Source organism: Pteronotus mesoamericanus, unplaced genomic scaffold (genome assembly GCF_021234165.1).
Source record: "Pteronotus mesoamericanus isolate MK-2021 breed Mesoamerican mustached bat unplaced genomic scaffold, CSHL_Meso_final contig_214, whole genome shotgun sequence".
Taxonomy (NCBI): domain Eukaryota; kingdom Metazoa; phylum Chordata; class Mammalia; order Chiroptera; family Mormoopidae; genus Pteronotus; species Pteronotus mesoamericanus.
The window spans coordinates 4367550-4393907 of NW_026555089.1; the positions used below are offsets into that span (position 1 = coordinate 4367550).

Below are 26358 nucleotides of genomic sequence, written 5' to 3' on the forward strand. Positions count from 1 at the left end.
ACCTGCGCAGACATAAACCCGGAAGTCCGAGCTTCCCAGCCCGCACATACCTCCTGGGGCTTGTAGTTCATTCTCTAGGCATACCTGGGCTTGAAGACGGCGCTCGAGAGGCTCAAGGCGGCCCCGAATTGGAAGTTCGATTTAGGGCTGGGGTTGACACTTTCCACATCTGTCTAACAAAGACAATTATCTCTACCCTCCCAGCTCCCGGAGTTGTAAAAGTTCATTTATCCAGGATTCTTCGTGTGCTAGCGCTAACTCACAGCCACAGGCCCCAGAGGAAAGTCATCATGCAGAGTTTATACATGAAAAAATCGAGTCTTGGTAACTCGCTCAAGGTGTACCAGCTTAGTAAGGGAAAAAGCTCGAAGTCCACAGTTTCCAGAATCTCACAGATAACGCCCCCCACCCCCTAAATCCGGGATAGGAGCAGAGTATCTGGGCTCCAGCTGCGAGGGATCAGACATGAGAGACACACACACTCCACACTCACTAGCAGACTTTCCCGTCTCCACCCCCAACCAAGAGACGCTGGGAACCCCGGCCTCAACCCCAAAACAAGCATGGCTCGGATTCAAACCGTCTTTATTTCTACAGCCACATTCGAAAATAGAGAGCAACCGCCTCACCCCCCAACTGGGGCAGCCCCACCGGCCACAGGGGGACATCACTGTCCCTCGAGAGATGCTGCAAGGGTGGGAGGCGTGGCTGGATGGCTCAACTGGCGGTGCCCGGGGCGGGGTCAGGCCGTGCCTGGGCGGGGCCGGGCGGGAAGGGCAGTGCATAAGGCCGGGATGCGCGGCAGGGCCCGGCGGTGAAGGGGAGGGCTTTCTGTCCTGGGGCATGGGGTGATGGCGGGGCAGGACGCACCCCTCAGAGTCCGGGAGGAGCGCTACAAGTCCCAGGAAACCCTTTGGGGAGGCCCCCGAGATGTGTATGGAGCCTGGGAGATACCACCGCGCGGAATGGGGGTGATTAAGGCCTGGGCGGTACCACTGGAGAAGGGAAGGGTGAGGGGAGGCCCGGGCAGTACCTTAGACTCAGGGGAGGGGCGCGGCCAATAACTTATTTCTCTATATACAGAAGCAACGGCCGGGGGGAGGACAGGGGTGCTGACGGGCAGGGGCAGGTGCTTAGTGTTCTTGGCTCCGGGGTCGGGAGATGGTGGGCCACTGAATCTCCTGGAAGACCCCTGTCAGCCTCTCTCACTGGCCCTGAACCTGGGGTAGAGGGGACCCTGAAGAAAGGAATAAATAAGGGGTAGAGCTGCAGCGGGGCAGGCCCAGCCTCCAGGGCTCAGGCTGAGATGACAAGGGAGGAGGTTACCCTGAGATTGAACAGAAAAGACAAGGGTCCTGGGGAGAGACAGGCGGGGCAAGCAGCAGGCCCATGCGCAGGGCTGGGGATGGGGGCAGTGCCGGGCGGAGGCTCTGGCAACCGGCTGCCCCTTCAGTATTAGTCCACCAGGGAGCTTCGTCGGGACAGGTCCATGGAGCTGGAGCTGAGGGTGCGGCTGTCAGAGAGGCCTGTGCCTCCAGGCTGTGGGCAGAGGGGGGCAGGTGGCTCAACCTTGTGCTGCTGCCAGTCTGTGCCTCCCTGGCCCGAAGGGGAAGGGGTCTGACCAGCCAGAGTCCCTGAGCCCCGCCCACACCCCAGCAGGTGCTGTGACACTCCTGCCCCCCTCCACGGCCACTGTGTTGGCACTGGCCACTTGCGTGTCCACCCAAGCAGGAGCTGGCTTTCCCTAATTCGTCTCCCCAGTGTCCAGCCCAAAGTTGGGCCTGGGAAAGAGACAGGAAATGTTGCTGGATGAAGAGACATGCTTGAGGAAGCTCAGCAGGGACACAGGACATGCCGGCCTCCCGCCCTGGGGCCTGGGCCTCCCCCCGCAACCCCATACCTGGACTGGCTCTTCCACACTCTTGTTGAGGAAGTTGAGGGAACTGGCCCGCTTCATCCTGAGGGGAAAGGAAGACCTGGATGTGCCCAGGGTGGAACTGGGGAAGGAAGGGGAACGGGGTCGGGTAGGGTTGGGGAGGGAGGCTGCTGGGAGGGGAACGGTTTTGGTGGGTGGCGGAGCCTGAGAGAGATGAGGGAGTTCACCCTGGGTCAGCAGCCCCTTTGGGGTTTGTTGGGTGGGTTCTTGAGGCTCACCCTGGATGGGGGGCTTAGCGGGGCAAAGGCTGACCTGGGGTTGGGGGGTTCCTGGGGGCCACCACCCTGCAGCTTCTTCACCAGCATCTCACTGCTGCGCCTCAGAGCATCTCGGAGCTTCCCAAAGGAGCCGCTGCGCCGCAAGGAGCCACTGCCGTCCTGTGGGGTGAACAGGTTTGTCTCTGTGCCATGCTGGCCACACAGCCCCCTGGCCCTCCCTAACCTCGGCACTCACTCCGCTCCACTCGGCTGCAGGCCCTGCCTCCTCGAGGTCGGATTCAGACCGAGCCCCAGCACCCCTGGCCACATCTCGGCTGCCACGGCGGTCTCCCCGCCCCCCACTGCCGTCTTTCAGCAGCTCCACCACCTTGGTCTGGCTTGCAGGGTCCAGGCCCTGAGGAAGCAGAGGGCACATTAGGTGGAGCACCAGGTTGATTGGAAAACAACAGGGCCAAGCAGGTCCCCGCCCACCCCTCACGTCTGTTGCCCCACCTGCTTGCGGCTGCGGCTGGCACAGTCCTCCAGTGTGTGTGCAGCTTCTAGCTTGCCCTGGCGGCGGTACAGGGCCCCCAAGCTGCGCAGGGTGGTGTTGACTGTGGGACTGTGGACAGGACAGCAGGACTGTCTCAAACTCCGTGTTCTGCAGGAACTGGAGCCTATGCGGGCATCCAGCCTGCACTGGGCTCCAAGGAGCCATCTGGCCAGCCAGGATCTCGCCCCTCCTAAGTGTCAAGCTTGTGCTAGCTGGGTCCAATGGCACTGTCTTGGAATTACCCCAGGGCTACGGACCTGGCCCCAGGGCCCTAAGTGGGACATTGCCCCTAGGACCAAAAGCTGAGAGACCCAAGAATGATGTAATCAAGCTTTCCTCGTGCAGAAAGCCACTTTGGGACAGGTGGCCTATGACCCAGGCCTTGAACAACAAGCTGATAGAGAAGAGCTGTGGTCCTGGGGTGGGGGGAACAGTATTAATTGTGCAGCCCACCCCCACCCAGGATCCTGGGTCCCTGCTGCCTGCTCTCCCACCAGCCCTGCCCCACTGTCCTCACCTGTCTACTTTACAGGCCTTGTACCAGCTGCCATATTCCCCATAGGGGGCGCTATCCCGGCGCTTATCCTGGGGGAAAGAACGGTCAGGGGCAGCAGGAGAAGGCCCTCCCCTCTACACATTCCCCAGCTCTGCCCTCCGTCCCTGGACACCCCCCCAGCCCTGCCCTGCAGAGCTACCTTGCTGTCCTCCCGTTCCTCTGCGTGCATCCAGATGGGTTTGTTGTCCCCTGGAGAGAGAAAGGAGCCTGTCACCAGCCTGCCCTGTAGGCCTCTCCTGGTTGGGCTGAACATACAACTGGGGCCTGGGGAGCGGGGAGGGGTAGCCAGGAAGGACCAAGGTTGGGCTTTGTTGAATGAATGAACAAAAGTCAGATCCAAAACACTGACCCTCCTCTGGGACAGCGGTCACTGTGGCACAGGCTTGTGCTTGAGGGGCTTGGGGGAGCAGACCCTTAGACAGCTCAGGCCCAGTCTCAGGCACATGCTGAACCTGGAGGGTGGGCCAGGCCGAAGGACTCCGGGGCAGGAGATGACGGAATATCAGGAGCCAGAAGGCAGTGTCCCAGAGAGGAGGACACCTGGGCTGGGCCTTCGCGGTGAGCAGGAGTTGCCCAGTCGAGAAAGGAGAGAGACTGGGCCAAGGGCATGGGGTATGCAAAGGCTGTGCATGGCTCAGGCAGGGCTCAGGAGGTGTGTGTACATGCTCACGTGTGCTCACGAGCGCTGGGGACCCGCCAGACCCCAGGCACGAGGGCCTGCCCAGCTGCTGTAGAAGTTGATGGCCAAGCGAGGCTGCACTGGGCAAGCTGGGGGCATGTGGCAGCTGTGGACTCACCATTAACAGAGCCGAACTCCTTCTCATGAGCACGGGTGAGGATCTCCTTGTACAGGATCTCGGCATCCTGGTACTTGCCCTGCTTCAGGTAGCAGGAGGCCTGGAGAGGCAGGGCCGGAGGATGGATGGGGCGCAGGCAGCTGAGCCTTTTCCTTTGCTTCCTCCCCCTGCCTCCTGCCTCCCTCCCTTCAGCCAGCCCAGGGTACCAGATTGTTCTTGGTCTTGGCCACGTTGGGGTCATCAGGCCCCAGGCGTGTGGCGTAGATCTCCAGCGCCCGCCGGTAGTAGTATTCCACCTCCTCAGCTTTGCCTTGGTTCTGGCACAGCAGCGCCAGGTTGCTCAGCTGCTTGGCCACATCTGGATGAAACTTGCCCAGGACCTGGGATGGGAGCGGGAGCCAGCGGCTGGGCTCAGCGCAGGCCCAGGCCCCTGCCCGCCCACCCGCCTGGCCCGCCTGACAGCCTGGCCCGCCCAGCCCTGCCTGCTCCCACCTTCTCCCGGATCTCCAGTGCGCGCTTGCACAGAGGCTCGGCCTCCTTGTACTTGCCCCGCTTGCCATACAGAACTGCCAGGTTGTTTAATGTTGCGGCCACCTGCGGGGGTCAGAGAACAGAGGCTCTGTGACCCAGGGCCCTGCTGGGCAGGGGCTCTGGGACCTGGGAGCTGCAGAAAGCAGCAGCAGCCCCCACCTCCACCCACCCTCACTCACAGCTGGGTGGTCCTTGCCCAGCGTCTTCTCTCGAATGGCCAGGGCATCATTGAGCAGGTGAGCAGCCTCCTTGTACTTGTTCTGGTCCCTGGGGACAGGGAGACGTATGGAGAGGGTTATCGTCCAGTCCAGGCCCTGCCCATAGTCGTCCAAGACCCCTTGATCATCCTTCTGTATTTACTGAGTGGGCGTGGTTATGACCCAGAGCATGGGGAGACCTGGTCAGCCCTGCCGTCCAGGAGCCAGGGGCGGGGGGCTTTGGGTAATTCGCTCACAGCTCACCAGGACGTACAGTGCTGGGGTATGCATCAGACTCCCCCAGGTCCCACCGCCGCCGCCTCGGGCCCAGCACGCCTTGTCCTGAACTCCCCAGTGCCTTTGCTCATGCTGCTTTCTGTGTGGGAAACCTTTTCTAATCCCTTGTGTTTGGGGCAGACTCATCTTTCACCAAACACCCCAGAGACGTTGTGCCGACTCCCTGGTGCACTGGAGTCCTCATGTGCTGCCCCCTCCCCAATTATATCCAAGGCTTCCTCCTCCACTAGACTGAGGCTTAGTCTCAGTTTTAGCCCAGGCCCAGGCACCCGGGGGCTCAGCCCCCTCTGGACCCAGGACCCCCTCTCTGCTGCGCAGCTGCCTGGAGGAGCCTGAGTCGTAGCCCACGCAGGCACCCAGGGTTTGCGACCCAGGGCTGGAGCCTTCGGGAAGGCTCCATGGATGCCTGCGGCCAGAGGGGCCTCACCGATAGACCAGCGCCAGGATGTTGAGCATGGTGGCCACGTCGGGGTGGTCATGGCCCGACGTCTTCTCCAGGTCTTCGAGTGCCTGCTTGCAGAGCGGCACGGCCACCTCGTAGCGGCCCTGAGAGGCGTACTGGATGACCAGGTTGTGCAGGGTGCGGAGCCGTGCTGGGATCTCATAGCCCCCGTGCTGGGCAGCCACATCCCCTCCTCCAGGGCTCGGGGCTGCAAGGCCAACGGCAGGAGCTCAGAGGTACGTAGCTGTCCCCTGAGCTGGGCTGGCACATGCCAACCATGCCTTTCACTTACCTGAGACGTGGCACTGGGCAAGTTACTATTTTGCCTCAGTTTCTCCACATTTAGAGTGGGTCAAGTCACCCCCCAGAAAGAGCTGACAAGGCCCCAGTTCCAGTTATTCAAGCTCTGTATCCCAGTGCAAACCCCCGACCTCTGGCCTTCTGCCTCCGCGGCTGCAGAGGGAGATTCCGATACGCGCTCAGCACCGTCAGCAAGGCGAGCCCTGGCCCAGGGCCCAGCGCTGCACACCACCCTCCTTTAACCCTCAAGGAGGCTCAGGGAGGAAACGAAACTCTACCAGTGGTCACAGAGCAACTAGTGGCACAGTGGGACCTGCACCCAGGCCGGGCTGCTCCAAAGCTCCGCACTGTGATGCCAGCTCCTCACAGGGCTTGGGGGCTGAAGAGGAGCAACATGCAACACCTGCCATTTAAGCTCTAGTGCGCTGGGATGTGATGATCAGAAATGAGGCAGGGGAGAACACAGCAGCCACTTGGTCCGTTTCTGATGCCCTCTGCGTCCCAAGGACCACCCCCAACCCCCGCCCCAGAACCAGCGGCCCCTCCGCACCTGGACTCTGCTCCTCCTCGTTGGGGAATAGGTCATCCAGGGAGTCTTTGGGGACCTCCCCCTTCTCCTCCTGGGCAGGGAGACAGGATGAGCATCAAGGAAGGAAGCGCACGGTAGCCCTGGTGTCAGCGACTGGGCCGGAGCCGAGTGTGCTCCATGCTGTCCCCTCCCTGCTCCCAGGCCCCGCGGTCTGGTGGCCTTGCAGTGGCTGTGGCAGGACTCACGCTGGGGGAGGTGTCCTCGTCCAGCTTGCGGATCTGGCTCATGAACAGCAAGTGCTGCTTCTCCTCCTCGAGCTGGGCCACAGCCTGCTCGCTGCGCTGCAGCTTCTGCTGCGTCCCTGCCAGCTCCTCTCGCAGCCACTGGTTCTCCTGCACCAGGCGCCGCACCTGAGCCCGCAGCTTCTGCTTCTCCGACTCTACGGCCCCCAGGTGGCTCGAAAGCGCCAGAATCACCTGTGGCAGCCAGCCAGGATATGGGTCAGCCCCGTCCACCCCAGGCAGGGCCTCCTGGGGCGCTGGGGCCCAGTGAAGGGCGAGGCAAGGTCTGGCCCTGCCTGTGAGGAGCTGCAGGGCTGAGAGACTTCAAGTTCTCCTCTTATCAAGAGAGTTTTCCCCCAAGGTGCCAAACAGACCATAGTCCAAGACATGAACCCAGGAGGCTTGGGGATCCCCAACTCCCTCCTTCTGGGGGCAGAAGCCCTGGGGTCCTTGGCCAGCTCTGCTGGACTCGAAGAAGGTCCATCCCTTTTCCTGGGCCTCCAGCTAGCTCTCTGCATCGATGGGCCAGCCCCCACCCCACACTGGGCCAACTCTGAGGAGGCCTGGCTGGGGTGCTGTGCTTTCCCGAGCTCGCCATTTTCTTCCTTTGTCTCTCCTGGGGGTTGCACTCAAGTCCCTGCAGCCGCTGCCACTGTAACACTTCCTCAAACCCTGTCAGATGGCTGAAAGGCCTTGCCCTAACTCCAGCCAAGGGTCCAGGAAAGCCCCTGCCCTTCTGCAACCCCGAGGGAGGGCAGGGCGCGCACTCCAGATGGTCTGGGGGACTATGCAGCAGGGAGGCAAACCCAGGGGCCTAGCCCTAACCCTCTCCCTCTCACCAGCTCTACAACGCCTGTCCCGAGCTTCCAGGCTCTTCTGGCCTTGGGGCCTTGCATGAATGAGCTCTACCCTTTCTCCATCCTTCACATCCAGGGTCATTTCCACAAGGAAATGTCTTCTCTCTTAGGCCCACCATCCCAGGAAAGTAGGGTGCCTTCCACTGCCTCCATGCCATCCTGTTGCCCATCTGTGCCAGGGCCTGCGCACACTGGGAGGGGGTCCCTGTGCGTTCCCCTCTGCACCTGGCAGCCAACCGTTGGCCGAGGTGTGAATGACCAACGCGTTGCCCCTCCAGAGGGCCAGGCGGTTTAGGACCTCGCACTTTCCGGTGGACTAGCAAACGCCTAAATGACAAGTGTTTTCACAACCACTAGCTTAAAAAAAAAAATTCCCTAAACAACCTGGAAGTATATACAGCAAATGGCATGATTCCTATTTTAAAGACAAGGAAACCAAGATGATAGCCCCTGTTCAGGATTCACATAGCCAGCCAGCGTCTCAGCCAAGGCCTGGGGGGCCAAGCCTCCTTGCCCTGAAGCCTAACTCCTTCTCCATCTTCCCATCATCCTGGCAGCGCATCTTCTAAGAAGCCCGAAACAGGGCTCCTGCGCATGCAGGCTCTCAGCCCCTCAACTCGCTCCACCACAAACCTGGGAGTTGCCCCGCTCTCCTCTCTCCCTCTTGCATACTGTCCCCCAGGTCTTCCTGGACCGACCTCTCCAGAACACCTACAACCGGTCCCCTCCGGTCCACCCTCATGGCCACTCGTTTAGTTCAAGCCACCGTTTCTCATTTAAATCCCAGCAGTGGTTTCCCAGCTACTGCCTACCTGCTTCCATCCTTGACCCACTGTAGTTCATTCTGCACATCTCAGCCTGAGGGAGCTTTTAAAATCTAAGTCAATCTAAGTCATACCATGTGTCCCTTGACTGCTTAAAGCCCTCCGAAGGCTCCCCTATTTGCTAAGAATGAAACCCACACTAATAAGGCACAGCATGATCTGGCCCCTACCTTCCCCATAGGTCTCTCCTGTCCATCTGTCCTTCCCCATGAAGCTCCAGTCACATCGGTCCTCTCCCAGTTCTCCCAATACAACAAGATCTTTCCTACCTCAGGACCTTTGCACATGCATCTCTCACCCTCCTCCCTTTTCTAGAGGCTGGTCCATTTCTTCCTTCAGGTCTTAGTTTAAATGCCATTCCCTCTTAAGTCTTGCCTGACCAATATGTAAGACGTTCCATTAAAAGCTATTACAAGATCTTGTTCTTTTCTTTGGAGAATTTATCACAATGTGTAACAAATGTATGTGTGTTTCTGACTGTCCTTCTACTGCACTAGACTAGGAACCTTGTCTGTCTCGGACTTGTATCCCTGGCACCTAATATATTGCCTGACACATAGTGGGCATTTGATAAATTCCTGTTAATGAGTAAATAAAAGAATGAGTGGAGGATGCTTCTTAAGGATTTCCTTGTTGTTCTACTATGCAACTCAGTCTTTGCTACCTAGCAGAGAAGCTAGGAAGAGGGCTCTGTGTAGGAGCTAAAGGGTGATCAGGCTTCTCCTGGGGCAAGGCCCCACTGGAGTCTCCAAAGCCCGTTCATTTCTTCCAGACATTTACTGGGGCCCTACCACGGGGCTCCAGGGGACAGATGGTTCCCTGCCCAGATTCTGTTGCTACATTGCCAGAATTCCTCTGGAAGGCTCCAACCCTCCCTCCTGTGACCTCCCACCTCAGCACTGCAGACCGGCCTACCTGGGCCTCCCCCAGCCCCAGCTCGATGGCCTCCAAGGAGCGGCGCAGGAGGACACAGCGCTCCTGGGAGCCGGGCTCAGCCTCGCCGGCTTCAGGAGCGACCAAGGGAGCGAGAAGGGCACGATGCTCCCCGCGCAGGGTCTCCAGTCCCTGGATGACGGCCTTGGTGCCCAGCACGATCTCATCCTGGCTCAGCTTCTCCTCTCGCGGAAGCACCATTGTGGCCATGGCCTTGCTCCTGTGAAGGCGAGGGGGCGGGTGCTGGGTCTGGGGCCACAGCGCCGCCGGCTCCGGATTAGGTAAACACCTCTGGTCTCTGGACGCCTGGGTCCCCGGGGTGCCCCGGTCCCCTAGTCTGCAGCACGCACCGTGCCTGCTCTCGGCCTACAGGGGGCGCGCCTAGCCCGTCTCGGCCGTGGAGACGCAATGCGGTGAGGCCAAGTGGTGAGGCTGGACCCGGATTCGGCCCAGATCACCGGCTCAGGCCGGATCAGGAGAGCCAGTCTAGGGGCTTTTCCGGAGGACTCTATTAGCCAGGGTAGGGCGTGCCAGGGGACAGTCCTGCAGGGATCGTGGGGCCTCACTCCCATGCGGGAGACGCCGGCTCCCCCGGGAGGTACAGCTCCAGCCCCTCTGGCAGCCCCCTCCCTAACAGGCAGTCCGGGCCACAGAGCCCCTCCTCCTGGGTAGGCCGACCGTAGAAGACCCTTCCCCTAGAGGAGCAGAGATCTCGGGTTCTCCGTCACCCCAGGCCCCGCCCACGACGACTCTCCCCAAAGGCCGGCGAGACGCCCAGAGGACACTTCCCCCGAAAAGGCCGAGCTCCCGCCCCGGGCCACCCAGGACCGCGCCCCCTCCGCGCGGGTGGGCCCGGTCTCCGCACAGGCCGCGCCCGCGACGACCCCTCTTCTAGGCCGACCCAGAGCCCAGTCTCCCAGCTCAATCGGCCTGCGCGGACCTGCGCCTCCCGCTCGGGCCCGCCTCCGGCTCGCGTCCGGCTCTCGCTCCGGCTCTGACTCCGGCTCACTCCCCGTTTTACTCGGACCGGCTGCCGTGAGCGGGTCCCACCGCCTCCATCCCGCCGCCCTTCCCAACAGTCCCCGCGCCGCCTTAAAGGTGAAGCCGCTACCTCAGCGACGTCGGAGGGGGCGAAACACACTCTTTGCCCGCAGGGTGCCTTAAAGGAGCGGGAGGACTTGGGCGTGGCCACCAGGGGCGGGGCGGGGCCCCCCGTAGGCGGGGCGTGGGCTGGCCCCCGGCGCAGGTTCCCAGCAGCCGCCTCCACACACCTGCGGTCTTGGATTTCTTTCCTGTGAAATCGTCGTGAGGTCGCAGGACTGTGGACAGGTTCATGAAACGGTGAACCTGAACGCACGCAGTACCGCGGCCAGAGAGGACGGCGAGAGAAACTGAGGCACAGGGAGCCAGCCTGGAGTCCACAGCGAGACACTGGACATTAAGTGACGTGTACGGGAGGCGTTGCCACTTTCTGAGCGCTGTGGGTCAGGTGCGTTGGTGCTGTAAGTGGGTTAACTCAACCGAATGCTCGCAAAGACTCCATGAGCTGGGCGCTGCTGTAATCCCCATCTCTCAGATAAGACGGACCTCAGGCTCATTTGTCTCTAGAGACTCGTGCCCCTACCCAACTCATTCGGAGCTGTCCCTTTCCCTGTAGGATTCACGACAACTTAGGGCTCTTTATTGGCTAGGAAGGGACGGAGACTTCTGGCCTTAAGGGAGAAAAGGATGGCTAAGGGCAGCCGGGCATCTGACAAAGCGAACACTCATACACTGATGCGTCTGTGGGTGAAGTCCACAACAAATGCTGGTGAGGAGAGACGATCAAGATAAGGTGATGACGTCATTTGGGGCTCAGATGAAATGTCACCTCTTCAGAGAGCCTTTCCCTGAGTCCCGACGCCCCATGGAGAGCAGCCCTCCTGTCCATCTCATGCACCCATTTAATTACCTGTATAGCACGCATCCCTCCTAACATTTTTCTTGTCGGTTTCCTGTCTCCTCCCTAGAATGTAGACCAAGCCCTGCCTGTCTTGTTCACTCCCACCGTAGCCCCTGGCCAGCACAAAGCAGCACTCAGTAGGTGTTGGTTATAAAAAAAAGGGCCGAAGGGTGCACCTGTTGGCCTTACCAGGTCCCTTCCAGGCACCAAGTTTGGTCTGATGCTCTGCACCCCTGGATTGGTGGCTACTCTAGCACTGTCCCCAGTGTTTCTAGGTCGATGTCATTAGTGGGTGACAACAGGATAACCACCCCGAAGGACAAAACCTGCAAAATAAGGCCAGATGCTGGTACCCTGGGATCTGGGTGTTCCTCATGGGTCAGGGTGGGCTCAGACTCAGATTCCACTGGCTTCGGCATCCTGGTGGGTGCAAGAATCTCACTGGCGTCACCTCTGGCAGAGAGATGTCCCGGTGCCCCTAGCTCAAGCACGTCCTGTGACAGGGAGCTCCCTAACTTCGGCTGTGAGACTACTCTAAGGTTAGAACGTTTTTCCTTAGATAGCCCCAACAGTACCTTCCTGCAGTGCCCTCCACACCGAACGAAAGCTCTGTCTTCAGGAGGATCCATCTGCCCCTTTCGTCAATGAAGATATTCAGAGACTGCGATGTTCTTGCCTGGGCTGGCAGTCCCTGTCCCTTCACCCACTCCTGCCCCAGTTCCCTGACCCCTTTCCATCCCAAATTCCTTTTCTGAGTGTAGTTTAGCATGTCTGCCCAGACGCTGCTTAGAATGGGGTGCTCAGTCCAGAGCCCAGGGATCCAGCAGGGAGTGAACTGCACAGGTCACAGAGGGTGGCCCCCTCTTAACAAACATGCCACCTGTCTCCTGTGAAGTTGCAGGTGAGGCTGACTTTCACAGCCACCGCTCTGTGTCTGCTTAGGGTAAGCTTGTCAGCTAAAATCTTAGACTGCGCGTGCCCCAGTTCTATCCAGACAGGTTCTTCTCCCTAGTCCTGTGCTTCTACCAATGATTTTTTTCCACAGTGACCTTTTTTTTTTTTTTTTTGGAAAGGGAGAGAGGAGGGGAGGAGGGGAGGGAGACAGAGAGAGGGAGAAAGAAAGAGAGAGATTTGTTGCTCCACCCATTTATGTATTCATTGTTTGATTCGGTCAGGGATCAAACCCTCAACCTTGGCATATTGAGACAATGCTCCAACCCGCTGAGCTACCCAGCCAGGGCTCCCAGTGACTTTTAAAGGTAGCTAATGTAGTCATATGATGCAAAATTCAAAAGGCAGATCCAAGTTACAGTGAAGTGTAGTTCTTTCTCTCTGACCACTGTCCTCAGCTATGCAGCTCCGCTGCCCAGAAGCACCTGCTGTTACCAGTTGCTGTGTCCTTCACATTCTGTTCTTTGCATCAGTGCAGAGCTTGTGTTTATCCTTGTCAGTTTCGCCTGGTCAGTTTCCCTCCAGGGCCCCGAAGATGGGAGTCTTTTGCATTTGGGGTCTGTCCTTCTTTGTTCTTTGAAGCCCTCACAAGGGCCCTGTCTCCCAGAGGCACTCTGACTGGGGTGCGATCGGGCTGCCTCTGGGCGCAGAGTCTCCATCAGCTCAGGGCTGCACTTTACAGGGAGGAAACAGAATCCGGAGCCCAGGCCACCTTTGTGGATCTTGGCGAGGCTGGGTTTCAGAATCTCTGGTGAAGAAACTGTTAGGAGGCTCTCCTCCTACAGACTGGGGCTTCATGGTGCCAGGCCCTGGCCATGGCTGCTTTTAAACCTGCAGCGGTGCCCATGGTGCACCCCCTAGGTTGAAAGTTTTATTTCACAAGTAAGGAAACTGAGGCCACGAGTGGGGGGGGGGGGGGGCGCAGCTGCAGGGGGCGAGACAGCTGCTATTCCTGGGGAGCTCAACCTCCTGGTGACCACTGTGTCCTTCCCTAATCCACAGTCCAGGTCATTTTGTCCCAATGTGTAAGGGACAACACTGACCACATGGAGTAGAGGTCACGATAACCTGACGGGGGAACTCAAGATTTGGAAAATTTTAGTTTTAAGCTATAGTTAATAAGCTTAGTAGTCACTGTATGAAAAAAGCTATTGTTTCAGGAACTGAAGGCATGACCCGCCCTGACTGCAGGAGACCACAAGCCATTCCACCTGTGTGCACTGCCAGCAACCGAGATGGAATCCGAGCCATTGTGTTCCAAGGAGAGACATCCCGCCACCCAGGACACAGAGGAAGAATCACTGGTCAACAGATAAGAGAATGTTGAGGAAATTGCCCGATTGCAGCTTTTATCTGATTAACCTCTTTCCTGAATTCCAACTCCCTTACTCATACTTTCCCTCTCCTTAAATAAAAGGCAGGCTTGAAAAGAAACGTAAGGCGGTTTGTTTAGGGTATATAACCCTCCATCTTCTCAGGTTGCCGGCCATCTGAATAAAGCGCCCATAGAGATTTAATCCCTGTCTCTGCTTATTGAGTCTGGGGGGGCGACAGCAAGAACACAGACTTTCCCTGTTTCCAACTGAGGTCAAGGTGCTTGTTTGCACCCACGCAGAAGCACGATTGCGTGCAGCCTCCGGCAGATTCACCCAGAGGCACTGAACACACGCGTGCCCCCGCGTGCAGGGGTTCGCAGGCTCATGCAGGGGCAAACCGTACACAGCCAAACCCAGACACACATCGCAGCCCCTGCTCTCTTCCCTTGCGCGTTCTCCCCATCTAACAAAGGAGTACATTTTTAAAAAGATTTTATTTATTCATTTTTAGACAGAGGGGAGGGGAGGGAGACAGAGGGGAAAAGAAACAGCAGGGGAAGAGAAACATCAGTGTGTGGTTGCCACTCACACACCCCTACTGGGGACCCGGCCCTCCACCCCCAGGCGCACGCCCCGATTGGGAATCAAACCAGCGACCCTTTGGTTCACAGGCTGGCACTCAATCCACAGAGCCACACCAGCAGGGCTAAAGGAGCACATTTTTAAAATCATCTTTTTTTCCAGGTGAATGGAAAGAACCTTTTCCCATCTCCCTTTGTGACTTCTGCTGGGTGCTTGTTCCTGCATTCCAGCCAACTCCCTGCCATCTCCGCGGTTTCGCTCAGACGCTCTTCGGGCAGCTGGCCCCGCTCCTCCTGCTGCTCTGGCGGAGGGAAGGCCAGGCCTGTGCTGCCAGTTCCCAGACTCTTATCTTGCTCAGTGCTTGACCTTGCATGTGTTCATACCTTTTCAACCACTCGGCTTTTTATCTCGTCTCTGAGGATTACACTGCGTGTCTCCCACAGGAAGGGACTGTTACTTCATCCGCTCCGTTCTGCACCGCACCCCCCAAGCTGCTGGTCTCATGCCAGGCTGCTGGTGGGTGCTCAGTTAAGGGAGAGGAAAGGAAGGAGCCCAGGCTCGGTGGTTATTCAGCTCCTTATGCCACTTTCTGCAGAGCTCATCGGCTTACCCCTGTGGGTCCCAGCCTGGGGAAGTTGTTCTTGCTACTTTTAATATTGTTTTCTCCCTCAAAATCCCTCCCTCTGCTCCCACCCTCCCCCTGGGATCCCCAGAAGCACTCACCCCACTGAAGCTGGCTTTGAAGTGGCCTGGGGGACGCTTTACCAAGCACATCACCCCCCCCCCGAAATGTCCATAATTAAGGTCACCAATAAATGCTCAAGACCGGAAGCTCCTGAAACATCATGGCTCCCCACGCAATGCACCTCTCACACTTCTGGGGGGGGGGGGCTTGTGCCATTGTGAACACCTCTGGGTGTCAGTTTTCTTGGCCACCGAACCAAGAATTGAGTCTGCTCATGGCTCCCCGGAGGCTCCAGTCCTGGCAGCCACGTGGCAAATCTGTACCTCCTCCTCCCGTGGCCTCCCAGCCAGAAGGGAAAGGGTCCCCTCCCTGCTCAGGAGGAGGGTGCACAGGCTGTGGGGGCAGAGCAAGCACAGTTCAAAGCCCTGCTCGCCATCTGACAGCTGTGCAGATTTAGGCTTGCTATTAACTTTCTCTGTTTCCTCATCTGCAGAATGAGGGCCCAAAGACCTACCTCGCTGGGTCCTCGAGAGAAAGAAGTCGCAGAGTTCAGATGTTACCATTATGCTTTGTACATAGAGACACTATTTCTAGTAATTATTTATTAGCACCATCAAGCTCACTACTGAACAGATCCTGTGCTAGATAATGGAGTGTGGGGAGAAAAAACATGGAGCATAGGGCTCCGCTGCTTATGGCGCCGCTGGAGAGAGAGCCGCTCAGAGTGAAAGTGAGGGCTCTGGGGCCGCAGAGAGAAGGGCAAGACTGAATGTAACACATGCTAAGATGTTTGGTGCTGGATGTAGGTGCCCTATGCAGTCCGGATGGAGGGCGCTCCGCCAGCCAGGGTGACCTCGCTGTCTGCCTGAGGTCAGCTCTCGCACACGCTGAGGAAGCCCGGCTCTCCTTCCAGCAGGTCACCCCCCAGGACTCTGTCCAGACCTATATATTCAGTTCCATTTGGATGCCCACCTATGGACAGCCCCCCATCCTCGTGCCAAACCAACCACCTCCCACCCAGATCTCCAAGGATGTCCCACCATCCACCCATTCACCCATGGCCGGAGGCCAGGCCCGATCCTTGACTCTCTCTCCTTGGACCCTGTTTCCCAATCAACCTATTGATCCCATCTCTTCAATAAAGCTGCAGTCCCATTTCCCCACCTCTTCTACCCTTGCCTTGGTCTATCTTGGCTACATCTTTTCTAAATTGCTGTAATACCCTTCCAACTCTTCTGGTCTCCAGTTTCATTTCCTTCCACGTGTGGTAGCAAGGCCACCTTTCTAAAGTCCATCCTCTTGTCTTTCTGCCTAACACCCTTTCTCGGCTCCCCACGGATCTCAGGATGAAGCACACAGTCTACACTCCGACCCAGAGAGGTAGGAATCACAGCTGTGGGGCTCCCTGGGGCCCTGGCCGCTTCCTTCCTCTTCCGCCTGGTCCCGCACCACCCCCATTGCTTTCCAGCCACACGGACCGCTGTGGCTCTTGCATCTCTAGTTGTTGGTATTTCCTGTGCCCAGAACACCCACCGTGTCAGGCATCTTTTGCTCTGGTGTCATTCTTTTGAGGCACCATCTTGGGCACCTCTCCCCAGGCTGGATAAGATGTTCTCCCTGGGGGATGCCACGCAACCTCTTACGTTGTGTGGCAATTGTCTATTTTTTCTTTCTCCCCCTGCTTGTCTAAGGGTTCTCATGTAGGCAAGGATCCAATCCTGTGTTCAGCCTGGCGCCATCATACCTAGGACAGGAGCTGGCCCACAGGAGGAGCTGCGTGTGTGCAGGACGCACAGATGGTTGGGAAAGTTGGGTTCTGAGGAGGGCCGTGAGAGGTGGCCTGCAGCCCGATGACCTGGGTTAGCAATCTGGCTCCTTTGCCGCCACCTGTGCGTGTCGGACAAGGAGCGGGACCCCGACTCTACCTTTAGCTGGTGTTTGCTGGGCTGCGTGACCAGTGCTGGGGCTGCAGCACTGGGTCAGCCCAAGCCCCCGCCCTCCTGGAACTCTCATTCTAATGTGGTGCACCGACATTTATGGCCGGCGACCGGCTTTGGGCAGGGGGGTTGGAAAGCCTTTCTGAGGAAGTGATGAGTTGGCAAAGGGGTTAAGTGCAGGGCAGTGAGAGCATTTGAGGGGGACCCAAGAGCATGTGAAGGCCCAAGTGCAGGGAAGAGGGATCTGATTACTGAAAGGTCAGCTGTGGCTCAAGGGGGGTGGAGGGAGCGGGGAGGGGAGGAAGCAGCTGGAAGTGAAGCGACAGGCAGGCCGGGCCTGGCCCGAGGGACCACGGGTTGGCAGCAGAGTTCAAAGTTCTGTGAGGAAACCTCTATGGGACTCCAGCAGGGGAAGCGGAATGGACAGGAGCTGCTCTCATGATACACAGAGACTCATTGGTTTCTGGTTTGAGTGAGAAGAGGGATCCCGGTGTCACATATTAGAAGGGGGAAGACTGAGGACACATTCTGACCTCGTTAGGTTTGAGACGTCTGTGAGTATTCAAGGCAAATACGTGGTTAGAAACGAGAGTCTGGAGTTGGGAAGGCAGCTCTGACCTTTGACTTCCACCTTGGTAAAAAAGAAGTAGCAGCCAAACTGATTTCCTAGGGCCGCACTGAGGATTCAGTGACAGAAACCACAGGACGCACTGGGCAGCAGCCTGGCGGCAGGTGACAGCGCAAGGGCTGCTCGTGCCGCCAGTCCTGGGACAGGGCAGTGGGTGGGGAAGGAATTCCACTCCGCGACGGAGAGGGAGCGGCTTGCAGGGTGCCGCCCCCAGCGCGGTGTGGGCGGGGCTGCCCTGGCCTGGTCCGAACGCGCCCCGCCCGCGATCCACTTGAACGTGATTGAGGGGCGGCGCTGATGAGGTGGCCTTGATGGGGTGCACCGGCAAATCCTCGTCGAGGTGCATCCTGCAAAACACCCGACCAAGACTCCTCAAAACCCTCACGGTCCTCAAAAATGGGGAAAGCCGGAGAAAACGCCAGAGCCCAGAGGACTCCACATGGTGCGGTGTCCTGGGTGGGATCCTGGAACGCAGAAACGTCGTCAGGGGAGGGCTGAGGAGTCTGAGTTAAACATGGGCTTTAGTAAATAATAATGTCTCAGTGTTAGTTCATTGGTTATAGTAAACGTAACACTAACGTAACATGTTAGTAATGGGGAGACCGGGTTAGGTGTAGACTGCAGCTTTGTTCTATCTTTGCAACTTTTCAGTAAATCTAAAACTATTGTAAAATAAAAAGTTTATTTAAATTAAAAATAAAAGGAGTCTGGAGTTGGTGTGCAGGTTACACATGGGCTCTTCCATCTTCTGCACCAAAAGGCCATCTCTTGGCCTTTGGGGACTGTTTCTGGTGGCTTCGCGGACAGTTCTGCTCCTTCGCTCCGCAGGCCCCAGGTGGGGGCAGGGCGAGCCGGCTCCGTCGTAAGCCTCCTGTCTGGGTTGCCTCGTGTCTAGGAGCCTGGAAACCACTCCTACACAACCCTCTTCCTCCTCTTTGCTCACAGTAGGAGTCTGTCTTTCTCCTTCAGGGCCTTTGAGGAAGCTCGCGTGTCCTTTGGGCTGAGTCCTCAGAAGGTCTGAGTTGCAAGTCCGGATTAGGGACCCTGTTGCAACAGGACAAGGGGTCTTCTTTCTCGGTCACCAACACATACTGTGTGCCTGTAACAAGCCAGGGGACACCCTGGGGACCAAGGATGTATGGGGGGGGGGAATACAGCTTTCTCGGAGCTTGCATTCTCGAGGGGCGAGACAAACAAAAACTAATGCCAAGGAGTGAGAAGTGCTAATAAAAGCAAAGAAGGGTGAGAGAAAAGGAAGGTGCTAGTTGAGACAGGCTGAGCAGGGAAGGTTTCTCTGAGATGACTTTCCAGCCAAGACTCGAATGAAGGGGCAAGCCACAGGGACCTGGGGAAGCAATGGCATGGGCAGGCCGGAGGAATGGCTTGTGCAAAGGCCCTGAGGCAGACATCCAGGGTGTGTCTGAGGAATGTACCTGAGGTCGGTGAGTGAGATAATCATGCAGCCCTCGGGAGGTCAGACCAGGTAGGCCTGGCGGCTAGGACGATAGCTTTGCATTATATTCCTAGTGGAAGCCGGTGGACCATTTGGACCAGTAACTTAACCCAATCTGATTAACATTTTAAAAGGCTCCTCTCTCTGGCTCTTGTGTGGAGAAGAGACTACCTGCTGACTAGGTGGAAGCAGAAATAAGGAGCCTGTTGCAGGATGCAGCCATGGGTGGTGGCAGCAGCCGGGACAGCGAGGGGCTGCTGCTGGGATCTGGATATGTCCTGAAGGGTGGACTGGACCTTGCGTCTGAGAGAAAGAGGGGTCAGGGACAACCCCAAAGTTTCTGGCCTCAGCCACTAAGGAATGGAGGGAGAAGCCTGTGTAGAGGGAGCACTTCACACGGTGGGGAAGGACAGCCGGGGGTGGAGCGGGTGGAGCCCAGGGTGTGCAAGGCAGACAGTGTGGCAGCTGGAGGGGCTCCAGAATCGAGGAAGGTGTTTTAAACATGGGAGCTGTCACTGTGTGGTCCTGAGAGAGCCATGGAGTGTGGGAACGTCTGATGCGGGAGAGAGGGTCCCGTGTGGAGCAGAGCGAGGCCCTGTAGAAGGCGCGAGGGACCATAGGCGGGGGCAGGCTGAGGCCCTGGAGTCCGGCAGGCAGGCTGGAGTTCATGTCTCCTCCTTACTGTCACCTCCCCATTGCCTGCTGCCTCCTCTCAGTTCTGAGCGGGGACCCAAGCCCGCTTGTCCCCTCCGCCTTGGCACTACCCCTGGCTCCCAGGTGCCCGCAGTGCCGCCCTGCCCTGGTGACCACTCGTGTTCTCTCATTGCCTCAGGCTCAGTCTGAGGCGTTTCCTCCCACCAACCATATTGTACAGCTTGGTGTGCTCGCTGACGTGCAGGTCATATCCTGGGACACTTTCGTAGACCTCACCCGACTGTCTCCCAGGAAGCAGGATTAGTTCCGTTTTCCAGGCTAAGAATTTGCAGAGGGCCACGCCCCCGGGTCCCAGAGCCTCCCTTAGGTCATCTGGCCACAGGGTTTGGAGAGCCAATGACAGGCCGTCTGCCCCTCTGTGGCCGCCCTGCAGGCCGGTCCTGGGGGTGTGGAGAACCCGGCACCAGGACACAGGGCTGGGACTGTTTGCCATCTCGAAGGTTAAGGGGTCTGGACTGCCCTAGTGACAGACCCCAGTCCCACCCTCGCCACCTGCAGAGGCAGAGAGCCCTTTGGCCTCAGCGTTTACCAGCTTCCAGAAACTAGGCAATGCCAGCCTGGTAGGGGTGAGAAGCCAAGTTCGAATCCTCAGACAAGTGTCGTGAAGTGTCGCTGCCTTGGGAGGTGGGACTGGGGATGAGTCCCAGGAAAAAAAATGGGAGGTGGAATGGCCATGGCATTACTTGTTTCTGACCTCAGTTCGCCCCCTACTGGCAAGACACCTTCATGGCTGTTTCTACAATTACAATGGGTATTTGCTTCTTTCCAAAGCCAGCTCCTAGTGGATTCTGCGTGAAGCTGGCTGCGTTGTGCAGGGGTGGGGGTTGGACAAATCCTGAGTCACAGTGAGAGGCATGGAAGTCCAAGGCTTGCTTGTTGGTAAGAAATCACCGGTTTATTCAATGAAAAACCCAGCATCCACTCGGTCCCTCCTGCTCCTCACTCCCTCCGGCTGGGAGTGCCACGCGCCTGGGAGGCGCTCAGGGCGGCCGGGCTGAGCCGTGCGTCAGGGCTGGAGCAGTGCGGGGGAGGTATGGAGAATGAGAGACTTTTCAAAATGAAGTTCTGTGCAAACTTCTGGAAGGGGTGAGAGGGCAACGATCAAGTTCTGGAGGTGCTGGTGGGGAACGGAGGGCTGTGGCTGGGATCTTGACCCAGTGTGCTCAGCCTCTCCTGAGAAGGCTGACTCAGGCTGAGGCTGGGGAGAAGCTCAGACCCTGAGCCCGCGGGGAGAGGGAAGGAATGAAGCCTGTGGAAGGGACCCCGCGCTGGGAGAATGGGGTCTTGGCCCAGACCAGGGGCCCAGGAGTGAGGCGAAGAACACGGCACGAACAGCGGGGCAGAGGGACGTGCTGGGAACGAGGGTAAAGGGGCTGGGGCGCCACAGACAACGCACCGATGGGGGTCTGCCCCCTCCTGCAGAGTCCAGAACTTCAGGAAGAGACAAGAGTGTGCTGGGGGTGGGGGGGAGGCAGAGGGAGAATCAACAAGGGGAAGCACAGGACAGGGACCGGTGCCCAGGTGAGTCACATGGGACTACCAAGAGACTGGCCGTGCAAAGAACCAAAGAAATGCTCAGGACCCAGGCCGCAGCTACAGGGGGCCTGGCGGGGCGGTGAAGATGCGTGTGGGGGAGACCAGAAAGGCCTCTCCCTCGCAGAATACACAGCACTCCCACAGAAGTCCTGGGAGCGAGGCGGGGAGGGTCCCGAGGGCTCAGCCTGAGCAGCTCCATCAGCTGGGCTGTAGGGAGGGCAAGGGGAGGGCTGGGCTCCCCGCCAGGTTTCCTATTTCAGCGAAGAGAACTGGTGCCACGTGGGGGGAAGAGGTTGGGAGTCAGGGGAAGGCAGGCCTGGAGGACTCAATTCCAGGGACCGGGTGCCACAAGGCAAAATCAACATGCCTTGGGGGTGGGGCTGCGGAGAAGGGAGGGGTCTGCCCCAGGGGACGGAGCAGTGGGGAGGGGCAGTGTCCCCAGTGGCAGTGTCCTTCAGGACTGGGCGAGGGAGACGCAGGCCCCGCACCAGGGAAGGGGTGCTGAGCCTGGGCCCGCTGGCCTCCTCCTGCCCGCAGGTGGCGAGGCTGGTGGCAATGCCAGGAGGGAGTGGCCTGGAGACAGTGCCCTCAGGTGGTCTTGCTGCCACTGAACAGTCCCACTGGAAAGTGCTTGACATGGGTGGGCCACTGGGCCGCCAGCTGGAAGAACTTGATGTCACTCCACTCGACTCCGTCGATGGACACTGGGGGTGACAGCAAGGGCAGGGAACAACCAGGATTGTTGAGGCCGCCCTCCCAGGGTCCCTGGGGGCACCGCTTTCCTGCCCCCGCAGTCCCTTGCCCCCTCTCCGAGCTGTGCCCACCTCTCAGCATGGTCTGCTGCTGCTTGGCAGAGCAAATGAGGCGGCTGATGCCTTCGATGACCTGGCTCTTAGAATCCACCTCTTTTTCTCGAGGTTTCTTGCTCAGGAAGATGGTAGGAACTGGAAAGCAAGCGGGAGCCCATCTGTCCCGTGAAGCCCTGCTGAAGCAGCCAAGCGCCTCCTCCTCTGCTCCCGGCCCCTCTCCCCGTGGGAAGCGGAAGTGGTTTGCAGAAAGCCTTCCTTCAGCCCCTGCTCCCAGGATCTTGGAGTTCCCACATCTCAGCGCCGGTCTCCCCCATCCCAGGCCACAGGGATCTTCCTGTGTAATGAGGACCTGGGACAGGATGGTCCCTGAAGTCCCTTCCAGCTCGATGTTCTTGGTGGCCTGGGGGACACCCGCAGGCCCTGCAGGGCTGCGCCTGTGGTACCGGGAGGGCGGCCGCAGGGCAGCAGCAGCACCAGCGCTGCCTGGGATGTGGTCCTTGTTCTACTCCCGCCTGAGACGAGGCAAGAGGAGGGCACTGCTGGGCTGACCATCCTCCCCAGGCCCATCTCGGGGTGCAGCTGCGGCTTTGGCAGGCCCCTGCCGTGGGCTTGGGACCTCTGGGGAACAGAGGTGGGAACAGGAAGTGGCCCAGCTGCTGTGGGAGCGCAGGAGGGGGCCGGCAGATAGAGGAAGCCTCCTTCCTGGCAGCTGGCAGTGGGGCGCTGTGAGCGCCCCGGGCGACCCTGGGGCCGCCGCTGCAGGGGCTCAGCCAGACCTGCGGGTGTACAGCCCACAGCGAGTGGGGCTGCCTGTCTCGGTGTCCTGGGGCCCAGGGCCACCCCAACTCTACCTCTGGTGCCTTAAGCTGCCCCTCTTGTCTGGCATGGGCTATATCCCCCTTAACTCTTAAAATTAAAACTACGCCCTTAAGCTTACGAAGGCTCAAATGGCCTCCACGGTTGGGTGAGGGCTCACTGCCCCCCAGGGCCATGGTGACCTCGGGGCTGTGGCATGGAGCTGCCCCCCTCTGCTGCACAGCCCATCGCAGAGGGCAGGGGTCTGAAGGCTCGCTTCCTCATGGCGGTACTAGCTGCCTTGGCCCCCGCGCTGCCGATACGCAGCAGACGGAAACCAGTGACTTGCCGGGGGTCACTCCTTCCCTACAGAAGGATGGTCGTGTCCAACAAGGTAAGGCAGAACCCCTGGGGGACCCCTGGCTGGACCACATGATACTCGCTCTGCTGTACCCTCATCCAAGGTCTCCCAGAAGAAGATTCCGTCCCGGACCCTGAGACGGTGGGTCTGGTGGCCCTCATGGCCCCTGGTCTCAGATGTCACCTACCTTTCTTGTTCTTCTCTTTGGTGACCACAGTCATTGCCATGGTGCCAGAAAGCTGGGCCTCCCCACCATGGGGCAAGCGGGAAACCTGTACTGAGCGAAAGACGCTCTTGAGGGTGTTCTTGGAGCTGGCGTCTCTCTTGTCACCTTCCCTCCTCCGCTCCCCGGGGTGGCCCAGCCAGTAGTCCACCTGGAGGCCAATCACGTCCCCATACGGACTGTTGGGGCTCCTGGAGAAGGGGAACAATAACGGAGAGTAGGCTCTGCCCTCAGTTCCCAGCTACCTGGCCGTGTGGTGGTGGTGGGTGGAGTTAGGGACCAGCGGGCTGTGGGAGGGGCGAAAGGAGGTGGCGGACTAAGTGGCTCCAGGTTCCCTACAGCCTCACAAAAGTGGTTCACATGGAAGTGAGAGGCAGGCTGATCTGAGAACAAGGCCAGGAGAGGCGGAAGGCATGGATCACCACGAGGGAACCAAAAAAAAGAAAAAGAAAAGGCTCAGGGACGAGGGAACCACAAAGGGAGACAGCGGCAGTGTGCGTGCACGCGCGTGTGCACACAGGGTAAGCAGCGCCTGTGCAAACCCGCCAGCCGATGGAGCGCGGCTGCGGCAGCCCCAGGGGAGCCGGCAGCGCTGACCCGCAGTGTTCACTTAGTTACGGTGCTTCTAGCTCAGGGATAATTTTAGCTCCAAGGAGAAAAAGAGCTGATTTTTTTTTTGAAAGGAGGCGTCAGACACAATAGGAACACAGGCTACAAAAGTCATCTGACATTTCTTCTGCCTCGTTTCAGCAGTTCTGTGAAACGCAAGCTGAAACTGGCTGGGAAGGAGGTTGAGGTAAGCGCTGGTGTCCAGGCCCCCTCAGGAAGCCTGGAACCTGGGGCCACGGGGGCCACATGTGGGATTTCCTCCCAGAACACGTCATAATCTTTAGGGACCCACACTGTCACTCGTGGTTCTGGAAAAGCCGCCGTCCAGGGCCTCCCCTTTCTGCTGCCCCTGCTACAGGGACCATCATCAGAGGGAACGGAAAGAGGCGAAGGCAGAGGAAAGGGGAAGAGCGGCAATGGAGGGAGAAGCGCAGCAGGGGCTCCTTTCCATCCCTGGCCCGGGCCAGCTCTCCTCCTGCCCCAGGGCCGTCCCCTGGGCTCCCAAAGCTCCCGGAGCTCTCGCCTGCTGCGCTGCCCCGGGCAGGGGGTGGGGGGGCGCCCCGCCTGGACTAGTCAGCTGCCTGCAGAGAGGCCTCCCTGACAGTGGGCTCTCTAACCTTTGGGTTCCTTCAATCCTAAAGAAATTCCCACCCTGGCTGGTGTGGCTCAGTGGACTGAGTGTGGGCCTGCAAACCGAAAGCGCACCGGTTCGATTCCTGGTCATGGCCCATGCCTGCGTTGCCGCCAGGTCCCCATTTAGGAGGGGAAGGGACTTCAGGGACTGTCCTGTCCCAGGTCCTCAAAACATCTCCCACACATTGGTGTTTTTCTCCCTCTGTCTCCCTCCTTTCCCCTCTAAAAAATAAATAAAATCTTTGATAAAGAAAAAAGATATCCCTCCCCACCACCCTCCGCCCCCCGCCGCCACCTTTTTCCACAGCACCTCCTGCAACCTACGCAGTCTGAAAATCTGTGATGCTTCGACCCTGCCAGGGCCCAGTCAGGCTCCAGGAAAGGATACCAGCTGCCTCAGTCCACTGCGTGGATGGACAGACTGGATACACGAACGACGGAAGCACCTCCCCAGTACCTGGTGCTCACACATACGCTCTTATTCACACCTTACAACACTGTGCTCTGGCTATTTCACCTCCACTCTCAAGAGTCAGAAATGAAGCTCAGTAACTTGTCCAAGGGACAAAGGTTCTTTGCTCGACTCCAGTCAGGCTCCTGTATCTCCTCGAGGCCCATCTGTGCACCTCCTTATAAAATCCAGTTTTAGCAAAAATCTTGCTGAGTCAGTCAGTAAGGATCCCCTATGGTCCACATCTGATCATTCTGGATACCTGATCAGGTTCCGCCTCCCCTGCCACATCCAGGAGGGGCCTGATGTCCTGGCCTGCCTTCATCAAGAATCCTGTGACGTCTTGGCTGGCATGGCTCAGTGGACTGAGAGCCAGGATGTGGACTGAAAGGTCATGGGTTTGATTCCCAGTCAGGGCACGGGCCTGAGTTGCAGGCCGGGTCCCTGGTTGTGAGTGTGTGAGAGGCAACTGATGGATGCTTCTCTCTCTCTCTCTCCCTCCTTTCCCTTCCCTCTAAAAATAAATACCCCCCCCCCAAAGGAATGAGGCAGTAATACACGCTACCACATAAATCTACTAAAGAAAAAAAAAAATCTTGTGATGACGTCAGTTTGGCCAGAATCCCCCGCCCCCCGTGCGTCCTCTCAGTATTTTCCACCTGCGGCCCCCACACCGCTCCTTGGCTATAAACCCTCACTTGCTCCGGTTGAGCCCCATCACAGTGCTCCCTACCCCTGTCGAGCAAGCCCCCACCGTGAACAAATCCCCCGTTACGGTTCTTTAACAAGTGTCACTGATTATACCACCGAACTGCAGCTCAAACCAGGTGTGCCTGACTCCCACGCCCATGCTCTGTCCGCCACGCGGGGAAGTCCCTTGACGAGACACGCGCACAGCACTTCACAGGCTGCAGAGGGCCCCTCCTTCAACCCTGTGACCGTGAGAGGACAGGGCAGACAGAGCTGTGCGGCGACTTGCCCGGCCAGCGAGCCAAGTCTCCGCACTCTCACGCCAGCGTCCTTGCTGCCATCCTACCCTCTGACCTCAGGGAGGTCCCGGACCCCGATGGCGCGCACGGCAGGAAGGACAGGCGTGAGGGAGAGCGCCTTACCCCACAACGGCCAGGGCACTGCTCATGGACGGGGAGGATGGCGGGGTGGCTGTGGCATCTCGACTCAGGCCTGAGCTGGAGGGCGGTGAGGTGGAGGGCACGGTAAGGCTGACCACAGGTGAGTCGTCCCCATCACCTATCGGGTGACAAACACAATTGGCCAGTGAAAGCCACCTCTGACCTGTTGGTGGCAAGGAGTTGAGGAGCCCCGCTAGCTCGGGGGCAGCCCGCTCTCCTCTGGGCCTTAGTACCCGCCCGCCACCCCTTGCGCTTTGCTGGGGAGTGAGGGTGCTCAGTGTCCTGCTCAAACTGTGGCTTCACCGAGGCCACCCAAAGTCTTCACCTTCTGGCCTGCTGGGCGAGAGAGGAGGCCGGGAAGCCCCACCCTCAC

General features: G+C 58.7%; 2 protein-coding genes across 5 annotated transcripts in view; both read right to left on the minus strand.

Annotated features, from left to right (window-relative positions):
* Positions 1-582: 582 nt before the first annotated feature.
* On the minus strand, positions 583-10627 carry KLC2 (kinesin light chain 2). 2 transcript variants are annotated; one of them, XM_054570844.1, is made up of 16 exons: positions 10342-10627; positions 9213-9450; positions 6581-6811; positions 6357-6426; positions 5492-5714; positions 4750-4837; positions 4532-4633; positions 4246-4419; positions 4040-4139; positions 3382-3431; positions 3204-3271; positions 2647-2755; positions 2390-2548; positions 2189-2313; positions 1901-1958; positions 583-1539 (listed from the first exon to the last, which is right to left on the minus strand). In XM_054570844.1, exons 1-16 carry the CDS (start codon positions 10563-10565, stop codon positions 1456-1458), a joined length of 2103 nt encoding a protein of 700 aa, XP_054426819.1. In that variant the 5' UTR covers positions 10566-10627; the 3' UTR covers positions 583-1455. The 2 variants fall into 2 exon arrangements, with proteins under 2 accessions (XP_054426819.1, XP_054426821.1); XM_054570846.1 differs by lacking the exon at positions 10342-10627 and adding an exon at positions 10171-10331.
* Positions 10628-20315: 9688 nt separating this feature from the next.
* PACS1 (phosphofurin acidic cluster sorting protein 1) overlaps positions 20316-26358 on the minus strand; it is a 111266-nt gene continuing 105223 nt past the window's right edge. For all 3 annotated transcript variants that reach the window (XM_054570847.1, XM_054570849.1, XM_054570848.1), the window contains exons 21-24: positions 25968-26103; positions 23127-23353; positions 21799-21918; positions 20316-21678 (exon numbers count right to left, since the gene is read on the minus strand). In XM_054570847.1, coding sequence (XP_054426822.1) covers positions 21563-21678; positions 21799-21918; positions 23127-23353; positions 25968-26103 — 599 coding nt within the window. In that variant the 3' untranslated portion in view covers positions 20316-21562. The remainder of the gene's footprint in view (positions 21679-21798; positions 21919-23126; positions 23354-25967; positions 26104-26358) is intronic.